The 12,615-nt window shown below is 37.4% G+C and overlaps 1 protein-coding gene across 5 annotated transcripts in view; it reads left to right on the top strand.

The window, feature by feature from the left end:
- Positions 1-12,615, top strand: part of Ankrd31 (ankyrin repeat domain 31) — a 140,001-nt gene that overhangs the window by 89,384 nt on the left and 38,002 nt on the right. For all 5 annotated transcript variants that reach the window (XM_021180848.2, XM_021180849.2, XM_021180850.2 and 2 more), the window contains 4 exons: positions 4,064-4,226; positions 7,109-7,224; positions 10,310-10,397; positions 11,559-11,655. In XM_021180848.2, the coding sequence (XP_021036507.1) occupies positions 4,064-4,226; positions 7,109-7,224; positions 10,310-10,397; positions 11,559-11,655 (464 nt within the window). The remainder of the gene's footprint in view (positions 1-4,063; positions 4,227-7,108; positions 7,225-10,309; positions 10,398-11,558; positions 11,656-12,615) is intronic.

A 12,615-nucleotide genomic window follows, 5' to 3' on the forward strand; every position in this document is an offset into this window, starting at 1 on the left:
GAGCAGGAAGCTCCACCCTTGAGCAAGCAGGTTCCAGGCTGGGGGAAGGGAGGCCACAATTGACTAAGTACCAAGGCATGGTGACTTCTGATCCCTACATCCACCTGCTATGAAAAGAAGAGAAAAGGGGGCAAGAGAATGTGTACAGAGGCAGAGGAGGGTAGACTGTGCTGCCCCAGAGTGCTCTGGTGTTTAGTTATGTGCGGTTTTGTTTCCCTTCAGCTAAGACCCTGTGACAAAAACCACAAATAAATAAACCCATCCTTACTAATTCTAATTTTCAATGTAAATGATTCAAACTCTGATAGTTAGCTTTGTGTAACTGTAACACATACTTGAATAAGTTAACTTATAAAGAGAAAACTTTTATATTTGGTTTAGTCTGCGGTTGATTGGCTATTGCTTTAGGCATGTGGTGTATAGAATAGTGGCAGAAAGCACATGGTTAAAGCAAAAGAGAGAAAAGCAATCTGCAGATCCATCAGCACAGGAGTGATAGAGATGATTGGTGTGTATGCTCAGTGGAATTTTATTCAGCTGTAAAGAATGAAATCGTGTTGTTGGCAGAAAAACAGAAATTGCCATATTCAGAAGGACAAATACTAGGCTGGACAGATGGCTCAGCAGCTAAGAGCACTGACTGCTCTTCCAGAGGTCCTGAGTTCAATTCTCAGCAACCACATGGTGGCTTTCAACCATCTGTAATGAGATCTGACTCCCTCTTCTGGTGTGTCTGAAGACATAATCCATTAAGTCAGAAGGATAAATACTTCATCTTTTATGTCATATATAGACTCTAGATTTTATATATATATATATATATATATATATATATATATATATATATATACATGATATACACGAATGTATCTGTGTTTGCATATATGTGTATATGTGTGTACATATATACCTAGTACATGAAAGTAAGAGGTCCAGAGTGGAGAGAAGACTTGTAAAGAGAGGAAGGAAGAGGGAACACGGGAAGCTAATGGGAAAGAAATAAAAATAATTATATTTTCTCTTATATCCAGAATCTAGATTTAATTGTATATACGTGGAACAATGGACAAGAAGGAAACCAGCCAGAGAGAGGAGGAGGAATGAGGAAGGGGTGTGTGGGTGTTTGTGTGTGTATAAGAGCAAGACAATAATATACACACATGAAAATTTCATAATAAAACCTATTATTTTATATTCTGAGAAATTTATTTAAAATTTGGAAAGCAATAAAATTCTAAGCCCAATGAACAATAATTTGTCTGAAACTATAATAGATATACCTAAAAATGATTTTAATAGAGAAATATGTCTTATAAAAAGTAATGCTGTAATTTAAATACAATTAAGTTATAATTAAACTTAAGCTAATAAAAAACATATTTGGAAAAATTATTAAAATATAATGTTGACTCTAGAAATGTATACAACTATAACATGACCAAACAGAATTTATATCAGGAATCTGAGATTAGTCTTTTGAAAGTCAGTATAATCTATCAAATTAACAGACTGAAAACAGAAAATTCCTGGTTATTTGGAAAAATGAACTGTGTCCATGAATTAAAATACTTACTATTGCTTATATGTTTGTTCTTAACTAAATTAACAAATAGATTCAGTGAAATTCAGAATCTCAACAGAGATTTTCATAAAACTTAATAAATTTGTTTTGAAAATTATACAGAACTGAAAAGAATGTGAACTAGCTGAGACAGTTTTGAAAATGCAATCTTAGTTCATGCCATCTATAGAGTTGTGGATACTTATTCTGTACCTATAATAATAATAAAGACAAGCATGTCGGACCAGAGTATCTCAGCAATAGCACCGCTGACATTTGGAGATGACTGTTCCTCTGTTGTGGAGTACTAACACGTACATAAACATAAACAGGATGTTTCACAGCATAGCTGAGCTCCACCCACTCAATGCTAGTAGCTTCCACAGCCTCTGCTTGTGAGAACCAGAGTGTCTCCAGACATTGATGAATACATCCTGTGGGGCACAAAAAAAAAAAAAAAAAAAACCCACCCCAATTAAGAACCACTGAGTTTTACACACAAATCAATTGGACAGAAAGCAGCATGTAGAAATAGACCCACAAATGTGATTAGCTGATTTCTGACAGTGATACAGAGATAATTTGGATAGAATGGAAATTTTTAGATTTTTATTTGCAAATTTTATAATCCCTTATCTTTTACTATATATATATAAAAAAAACTTAAAATGGATCATGGGCCTGAAAGAGTTAATTAAGGCAACCTCCTTAAGAATACAGAAGAGCCTGGCCTGGTGGTACACACCTTTAATTCCAGCACTCAGGAGGCAGAGGCAGGCGGATTTCTGAGTTCAAGGCCAGCCTGGTCTACAAAGTGAGTTCCAGGACAGCCAGGGCTATACAGAGAAACCCTGTCTCAAAAGACAAAAATAAAAAATAAAAAAAGAAAGGAAAGAAGGAAAGAAAGAAAGAAAATTTCATGATTTTTCAGATAGGCAAATATTTCTTAAATAGAGTCTAATAGGCATCATTTACCAACTCTGGTAAGTTAAACTATGAAAATAGAAAAAATAAAAAACCCTTCAAAGCTGTGAGTAAAGTCAAAGAGGATGACAAAGGCTATAGGGGCAGCTCTATTTCCTACATCATGTTTGTGATAAATAGTCCTGTCTGTTGGCTCAGTGGCTTTTAAATGTCTCATTTGTCTCTTTATATAAGCAGAAAGATAAAATCTATTGTCACATAGTGTGCATCCATTTTACTCAAATCCTGACCATTGTTTTGCTATCAGATGTTTCCATAGTTTTGGATCTCTGGCTCTTGGCCTGATTCACTCATAATGTATTCTAATGGTTAGCTCTTCTTAATTTTGTTAAATTACAAATTTTTAATGCGCAACTTCTTTTAAACTTACTTTATTTTTTTTTTAATTTTATCTATGTGTGTGTGCCTGAGTGTATTTGTGTACCACATGTGTGCAGGAACCTGTTGAGATCAGAAGACATGTTGGATCTCTTAAAACCAGAGCTACAAACAGTTGTGATTAACCACCGTGTTAACATGCAACTTTTTGTTTTAGTTTAGTTTAATTTTTATTACATCCACTTATGTTGTGGGGGGCTATATGTGTGGGCACTTGTAGGGTACTCATGGCATGCACAGAAGTTCAAGGATAACCTGTAGTAGTAGATTTTCTTCTATTATGTGGATCCCAGGTATCAAACTCAGGCTATCAGGCTTGGCAGCGAGCACCTTTATCCACTGAGCCAATTCTCTAGCCCTCCTAACACTCTAAGTTGAGTAGCTGAGGGTAATCTTATTTATGTTAGAAATGCTTGGTCATTTGTTTTCCTTCTGTAAAACGCCAGAGTTAGAATAGATCATTTGTAAGTGCTATCTCCATCTTTGACATCTTATGATCATAACTACTAGAATATGTATTTCTATAGAGAAAATTTTAGAATGGCTATTAGGTTGGTAGGTTAATTTCCCTGAGATGCTCATGCAAATAGAGCTTCATTAGCTACAGTGGATTGGTAACTTGCAGTATAAATGTACTGAAATGTAGTCCAGAGGCAAGGCTTACCATCTTCTTTACTCTGTCCCCCTGATGGTTGGGCTGTACAGTCGGACTGTATCAGTGATTCCACATTTTCATACAAATGACTCAATCTGCACTGTGTACACCTGTGCTGTCCAGTACAGAAGCTATGAGCCACATTTTGCTATTTGAATTTGAATTAATTTAATAAAGAATTGTGTTACTCATTTTCACTGTGTTTCAGATACTCGGCAAGGGCACATGGTTTGCAGCTACTTTTTGGGAACAACTGGTACAGAAATAATTCTGGGTAGAAGTGACTAGAAGTGGCATTGCCTGTGCCACTCTTTACCAGGGAAGCAGTGTACTAAAGGCCAGGCAAGCTCAATCAAAGTTACTGTTACCATATCAAATTCACCCAAAATGTTTCTTGTCCATACCTTGAAGATATGTGCTTAGTGGTGATATCTTAAGATGAAAGCAGATATATGTAGATACAACTTTTAAAAATCACCTTTCAGGCAGCTGAGATACTCTTAGAACATGGAGCAAACCCTAATAAGAAAGATGAGAAACAGAGGACTGCTTTAGATGAAGCAGATGATGAAAAAATGAAAGAACTACTAAAATCCTATGGTGCTATTGAGTCGACAGATGGAGAGAAGAGGAACTCTACAGATCTAGGTATGCATGTCAATATTGCTTTCTTTTTTATACAGGATATGTCTCTACTTAGCAAAGTAAAATCTTTGTGTATATAATATAGTGTTATTTCCTAACTGGGGTGGGGGTTCCCTCTGTTCCTTAAACTCTCAAAAATGCATTATTTTTAGAAATTAGTATTCTACAATATGATTTAGAAGCTAAAGCAATGGCTCAGCATTTAAAAGTACAAGCTGTTGTTCCAGAGGACCCAAGTTTGATCCCAGCACTCACATGGTGGCTCACGGTGATCTGTAACTCCAGTTCCAGGGTCCCTGCTGCTCTGCTGGCCTCTGCAGGCACTGCAAGTACTGCACACTGACAGATATGGAGGCAAAACACCTATATACTTAAAATAAAAATAAATCTCTAAATATAATAAAATTTATAGGTCATGTATTAATATTAGTTTTTCCTTTACCACCTTCCTTTTTAACTTTTTAGTACAAAGGATGCTATTTTAATAAAATTGTCATAATATTTTATCTAGCATTTTTAAGAATCTTACTTTATATAGATAGAAATTTCTTGGACTGGTGAGATGGCTCAGTGGATAAGAACACTGATTGCTCTTCCAAAGGTCCTGAGTTCAAAACTCAGCAACCATATGGTGGTTCACAACCACCCATAATGAGATATGATGCTTTCTTCTGGCATGTCTGAAGACAGCTTTAGTGTACTTACATATAATAATAAATCTAAAAAAAAAAGAAAGAAATCTCCCTGAGGGGCAATGCAGTCAGGCACTTACCTAATGCCTGAATGTTTTAGTGCTTTTGAAAGTCTAGTCTCTGGGTCCATGAACTCTGCATGGAACTCCTGCTGCATGGTTCCATCTATTGTTACTGGTCTTATAGAACCCACCTGTTTGGATGGTTATGGGACCTTCTGAAGTTATGTACTTCTGTATTCTTACATTTTGTTATTCGGGAAGACACCAATTGGCCATTGGACACATAGCCTAATAACACAGAACCCTAAAGAGCACCAGTTGTTCATTTTAGGGTTGCTTGGCTGACCAGAAGCTGCAGTGTATAGCTTGTACAACAAGGGAGGGGGTTGGCACATACTGATTGCTAGGGGAGGCCCCCAGATCCACATAGGTTTCTATAAAATGTTTAGCACTCTTGCATCATCTTAAAGCTAAAAAATGAAACCAAAACATTGCTGAGTCTGGAGTACCTGTCTGTGTGGATATAAGTGACACCCTAACTATACTATATTGTCTAACAAAGGACAATGAGCAGCTATTAACATCTCTGTTGCCCAGAGGGTATAAAGTAGTGGTATTCAGTTCTGGGAGAAATTGGAGATGGAGAAGCTGTATGTGGATGTTGAGGATTGAAAGGTATATAGGACCTGTGTGTATGGGGGGGGGGAGGAAGCCAGTGGGGAACTCTGTGGATATAAGGAAAGCTTGAGCAAGTTGTGAGCGCTAGTGGCACAGGATGTGAGCTTGATGTGTGCTATGTGAGCAACAAAGAGAACGGGGCACTAGAGTATTTCAATGAAAGGCAGATTTATCTTTTGTCAAATCTTACACATTTGAAATTATTCCTTCCATAGATATGTTTTTCTCTTCCACAATTACCATGAACCTAGAGTTTATAAGTGTAGTGTTAGGGATCCAGCCCAGGGACTGTCATGTGTGTGTTAGGAGAACCTCTATTGCTAAGCTATGATACCAAGCCTGGATGGTACTGTTGGACTGGAGTTACTGAGGTGAACATACACCATCTGCTGATCAAACAGTAGTCTCCCTACCTTGGGTTTGAGATAGAGACATAACTGAAACCAAGCTGCTGATTTGTTTCTAGAAGGGCAGGCAAAGGGTGACATTATATTGAAGTCCTTGTAACTAAGAGTTCATTCTCTTAAAATGTATAATGAATGAGCCTGAAGTTATTAATTAGATTCATAGTAAGAAGAATATTTCAAGAAAATGTATAGCTAGGCAAAAACTTATCAAATAATTTTGAAATAGTTTCCAACTTTATAAAGTGTTAAAAGAGAGTTGTTCTTTTCCTTGACCTCATGAGTCAACCTCAGGAACGCATCTGCTCTTGCTGTGGAGAACAAAGGAATGCGAGCAGACGTGTTCTAGCTTACCGTGCTTATCACCAGCTGTTGACTTTCAAGGGTAGATGAATTTCACTGTGACTGATTTAAACCAAAATTACTCATTGTGTAACTATTAGTGATCTAGATCACATGCAGATCAAGGTCAGGACTGCTAAAACTCTTTTTTTTCTTGGAGCCCCATTGAGCATTTTCTCCCTTTCTGCAGCCATACCTGAAGACTCGGCTCTCATGATTTAACTGAGCTTAGCACACTAGGGAATCTTAGCATTTGGACATATTGGGACTACTATGTCTACTGATTCTTAAATGTATATTTAGTTGGCTGCCCAGAGGGATGAGGAGCATAGAACAAATGATAATATGGGCAAAAGGAACTCATAATAGGAATAAAAAAAAAATACCAAGACTACTACAGAGTAGTGAATCATAGTTGTTACGAGCAAACACGCTCTTGGATTCAGATAACATCTAGTTTCAGAATTAACTGTGCCACATTTCCTGAATTCTGACATTTCAGTTCTTCTAATAAAATTTGTAGCAAACTACCTATTTCAAGGGGTCCTTATGATTATTTTAATAATAAATAAGATGATACACCAGCAAATAATCTAGTATGTGATAAGTGCTCATAAAATGTTGTCATAGTTAATAAAAATGAGAAGCTACCTAGCAAAAACAGTAACTGTAATCTTGTTCTTTTCACCCTTTTCAGTTCAGACTGATAAAAGAATATTTTGAACATTCTTACTTTCTAACTTTATTTTTCTAACTTATTTTTTAAGTAAAAATTCCTACTGTTCAGCCAAAAAGATATAAGCAGTTTATCTGTGACAATGACAAAGCAATTGGTTCTCCTGTCCCCTCACATAAAGTGAAGAAGAGTGAGAGCCTTCCTGCGGTAAGTGACATGGAAGTCCATTCATGCTTCAGCCTGGAGAATGCCATCCCTTTAAATCGCCAGCCATTGGATATGGACTTGGATTGAACGTGCGTTTTCATAACAGTGTCAGTTGAACAGAATGAGTCAAGAGATACGCTGTGTGATTAACTCTGTTGTCCTCACTGACCAAAGAAGTACACTAGGCTCTGTCCTTTCTACCCTGCTTGAGCATTTGAACACTTTTCCCAAAGCCTCTGTTGTGTCTTCATTCACATTTGAGGATATGTAGTTCATAGAAGACTCTAGAGCCCACACAGAGAACAGCAATGTTACTGGCTTAACTGCCTTGAGTCTCACATGTGATGTTAGAATTTGTGGTGAACCTTGTTGTGGGAAATATTAAAAATGAAACAGCAACTTCCTACACTATACCCTACTACTCTCTGCCCTGGTGGGCTGGCTGGATACGTACTGGTAGCAATGGCCGGCTTGTTCTTATCTCATCGAGACTCTCTGGCTCAGAGCTCCAAAATCTCTCCACCCAGAGAGATTCCACTAAGTTTCCATTGGTGGGTTGTTACTACGCCAGCCCCACACTTCAAAACCCCCAGGACCTTTTTGGTACACATCAGGCAAACCCAAGCTTTGCCACCGTACCTTTCTCTCTTGAACCCAGATGAGCCACTATGTGAAGGAAAACACAACACAAACTTAGTTCAGGAACAATGAGTAACTCAATCACTAGGTGAAACAACTAAAATCCTAATTTTTTTTTCTTTTAACAAGAACATTGTTCCACTTTTATTTATTTGTTTTTCATTAGTGTAAATCCAGGAGGGGTATAGCATCACATAGTCTGTGTCTGATGGCTTTCTGCACAATTTGGAATTCGGCATGTATCATGCTGCTGTTTCCATGGGCCAGGTTACTTTTCTCCAGACTGCTCTTTGTTCAGTTGGCCTCCAGGCACAAGTGTTGTGTTTTGCTTTATACACATAAGCACATCTTTTGCCTGTTAAGAATTCAGTTTCATCTCAGGCATAAACACCTTTAGTTTTAAGAAGAACCAAGTGCTCTGTTTCTGGAGACGGTTTACAGCCAGCAAAAATGCCCTTGCGTTATAACCTTCCAGACATAGTTGCTGTTTAGAAGTCCTGTTCCAAGGAAACCGCAGTAATCTGTCCCCATAGTTTAAATGCAGGAGCTTGCCTGACCTTCAAAGATGCTAGGATGGCAGAAGGAGACATACAGTATCTTTATAAAATGGTCATTACAGTCTGGTCATTTAAAAGATAAATTCCAAAGTCTTTTTAAATCTAAATCCTCTGGTGGTGAATCCTGGCGGGTCCACCATTGAAACCAGGAGACACTAGTAGCTATATCTTGTCCTCACACTATCCCCATCCAAAGGACCCTCTCTCTCTCCTGCTTCCTCTCTTCCCCCATCCAACCCGGAAGTCCCGCCTACTCGCCCACTGATTGGCTCCTTTATTCATTAGGGGATGGTTCACAAGAAGTCACCTGAGTATGTGACTAATTCCTAGTTCACAACCCCTCCCAGGAGAGAGGAATTAGCATCAAAATACAAGCAAACTCACAGCTACCCACAACAGAACCTCACTATTGCTTAATAAATACCATTTATATATAGATAGGTTGATTTGATAGACGATATTTCCAGTTAAAAACTACTAAGTTTATTAGACACAAACTTAAGTAATGTACCATCTTCAATGTTATCTTGAATATGGCACAGTCCATTGTTGGAAGATCAACATATATAAGAGCTAGACAGGAAAGTTGGCACAAAGGTAGTATCTTTAATGAAACCTAAAGGTCGAGGTTTAGCCTGAGCACATATTTAGACCTTCTTTTTGCTTTTGTAATCATAAGTGATTTACTATGTGAAGAGATAGGCCTTGTTTTTTTTTTTTAATTTGTTTTGCAATTTCATATTTTGTAACTTTATTATGATGCATTTAATAAATGGCAATGCAAAGATTGCTTTACTATCTCTAATTTAAAGACAGTTCTCCAAGTAAAGGCACTTGCCACCAAGCATGACAACCTGAGTTCCAGCCCTAGAATCCAGATGGTAGGAGAGAACCAACTTCCAGAACTTGTCTTCTGTCTTCCAGTGTGCACACACACACTAAATAAATGTAAAAATGTTTCTAGGCTTTGACATATAATTAAAATGATAAATATATATTGAGAATTTATGAAAATATAGGTAACATTAGTCTATTCATTATCATTTATTGCATGAGAGTTACGCTCACAAGATTTTGGAAAGCATACACAAAAATAAAACAGAAATTCCTGCTTATAAGAATTACAGAAGTATTTTATAAAAATCATATGGTTCTAAAATTACTAATTTATTGGAAGATAAGTCAGGAGGGATTATGTGTGGCAGAGGTTTATGTTTGAGATGGATATTATAGAACAACACTTTATACTGATGTTGTTCTTAACACTTTACATGAATATTTCCTCTTGGCTCAGGCATAAGAGAGAAACAGCAGTCAGGAACCTGGGACGAAGTGCAGCCAGGAGCTCCCACAGGCAGTCTGCCTCTGCAGCCTACTCCATACTTCTTAAAAGAAGGGACAGGAACTGGGAGTGCATTTCAGGCAGGAAACTTAGTAGAAGCAAGGGCCTACAGGAAGGTCCAATTAAACCCCTTCTTATACTTTTTGGGGGTGGTGTTTCATATCTCTAGAGTTGTGCATACGATTTTAATAATGTGCAATGATAATCATGCACTCTTAAAGTGGACTTGTTGCATATGTGATCATGAAATAGTATATATTAGGTTTTTTTTCTCCCATCTTATAGTTTCAAATGAAGTCAGAAGTTTAAAATGTATGGTTATTCCTTCTATTCTGTTTTTCAATAGGTCCACTACATAAGGCAAGGTACATTTAAGTCTATCTTTATATATCTTCAGCATTCATTCAGTTAAAGTCACATAAAACATGAGTGCATTTTGAGAACAGGAGAGATAAGATTTTAAGCTGCATATTCTTTGTATTTGTCAGACTACCACTGTGCACATCTTCTTTCTTAAAATGGAATCCTTAACATTTCTATCTGGCAGCATCAGACCATCAGTGCCATTCTACAAGATATAGGAGAGAAACAAGAAAATTTATTAAAGCTTGAAATAAGAAACTCTGAAGATGAAGGTAAATATGTACTTGTTATTTCAACATTCAGAATAGCTAAAAGTGGGGAGTCTGTGTGTGCACATGCGCGTGTGTGGTGTGGTGTGTGTGTGCTCAGGCAGGCATAGACCATGAAGCATGCATGGAAATAAGAAGACATAGATCCAGAATGCTTTTATCCTCTTTCATGGTCAGCATACTATGATATAGAAGCTAATTTTCAAAATTAAAGAGGAGTTAGTTATCTTTGAAACTTAAATACTTAAATACGTGAAGGATTTTAAAAAGGAGAATGATGGAACTCTTCAGTTAATTAATGTTTTGAGGCTGATGGATAAACTCAGTCTTTCTGTAAAGACCAGAAATAAAGTTGCTTCCCATCTTAATCTGAAAGATATAAGTGTTTATTATTTTCTTTTTAGAGATCATGTTTCTTGTTCTGGGAATAATAAACCTGATATATTGATGTCACGCATCACTCACATCTGTAAATTCTGAATATCTTGTCCTGTGGTTTCATATATGGTTTGCTCTAGCACCATTGAAGAACACCTGGTTTTGTGAAGTCGATACACTTTTGAAAAGTAGTGTCAAAACGTTTAAATTACAGTGGGTAACATTTTTCTCTAAGGAAAATAAGTATTCAGTCATTTTAGTCGAAATAATAAGCCTTAGTTTCAGTGAGGAACTGTGTCTCAGAAAATAAGGTGGGGAGCCTGTGAGACACCTCAGTGCTTGCTACAGGCCTGGCTGCCACATGCCTGTGTGTGGCGCATGCATTTGTCTGCACATAGATAGACACTTGCAAACATTACACACACTCCACCACCACATACATGACAGACAGGAAGAGGAAGCTGATCATACAGATAGATGAGATGAATGAATCCCAGCTCCTAGAACTGAAATCAGTGGGATTAGCAGAATTAGAATTTAAGATGGACTGTTCTTTCTTGGTACAGTGTTCTTATCTGAGTACCTCAGGCATTTCATTAGGATGATATAATTAAATAAGTTTTGATTCAAGTATCTGGGACACTTAAATTAGAAAGTGGGCAGGAATAATGAAGATTTAAGCCCCATCTCAAAAAAAAAGGACAATAAGTCTAAATTTACGTGAATAGATTCAGCATTTGCCAGTCTTCAATTAGCTGACCTTTTTTTTTTTTACTGTGTTTCTAGAACAATACATTGGAAAGATGTTAGAGATAAAAGAAGTTATGGATAATATACTTGCTCAACAGAAAACAGAAAGGGATGATCTAGCTAAAAAATACAGGTGAGTGGGGAAAGAACTTAAATAAATTCTTATAGTGTTAAGAGTTTAGAGTTGGATGTTTCCCAAAGGCCCAGGTGTTAAAAGCTTGGTTCCTAGCTTTTGGCACTGTTGGAGATGGTATAAATTTTAAAGTGAGGCCCAGTAGAAGTTTTCCAGTTGTTGGGAGACAAACACCACAAGAGTACAATGAAACGCCAGCCCCTCTGTCCTGTTTTTGCATGTTGACCATGAAGTAAATAGCTGTGTTTTGTCAAACACTCTCACCATGATATGTATCTCACAACATGATTATAGAGCAGTAAGCTAGCAATGACTGAAACCTCCAAAAGCACGATCCCCAAATAACGTTCAGGGATTTGTTATAGTCACTGAGAGCTGTGTGGTATTTGTAGTTTTCTGAGAATTTATTTTTTAGACTCTCTTACTAAATGTATTCTCTGGGCCCTGGATAAGACTGACAGTATGGCTTCTATGTCTGGTTCTAGCTTTGAGGAACTTCCTCACTGATTCCATAACTTGTACCAGTTTCACTCCCCTACAGTAGTACATATGGGTTCTCCTTTCCTGTTTTTGTTGTCATTTTTGAAGATAGTTATTCTGACTAGGGTGATAGCAGATGATGTTGAACATTTTTTAAAATGCTTATTAGTCATTTCATTCCTTCTGTTGAGTATTTTCTGTTCTAACACATGGCACATCTTTTGAAACTAAGTTTTCTTCCCCTCCCCCAATCCCCATGGTTCCTCTGTGTGACCCTGACCATCCTGGAACTCACTCTGTAGAGCAGACCTACTTCTGCTTCCTGGGTGCTGGGATTAGAGGCGTGGGCCACTCTGTCCAGCTCTGGGCTGTTTCCTTGACACTGAGTTTATTTACTTCCCTGTGTAATGTAGACTGTATCCTCTGATGGATGTGTAGGTAGTTTATTTACTTCCCTGTGTATTGTAGACTGTATCCTCT

The sequence above is a fragment of the Mus caroli genome, chromosome 13, assembly GCF_900094665.2.
Source record: "Mus caroli chromosome 13, CAROLI_EIJ_v1.1, whole genome shotgun sequence".
NCBI lineage: Eukaryota > Metazoa > Chordata > Mammalia > Rodentia > Muridae > Mus > Mus caroli.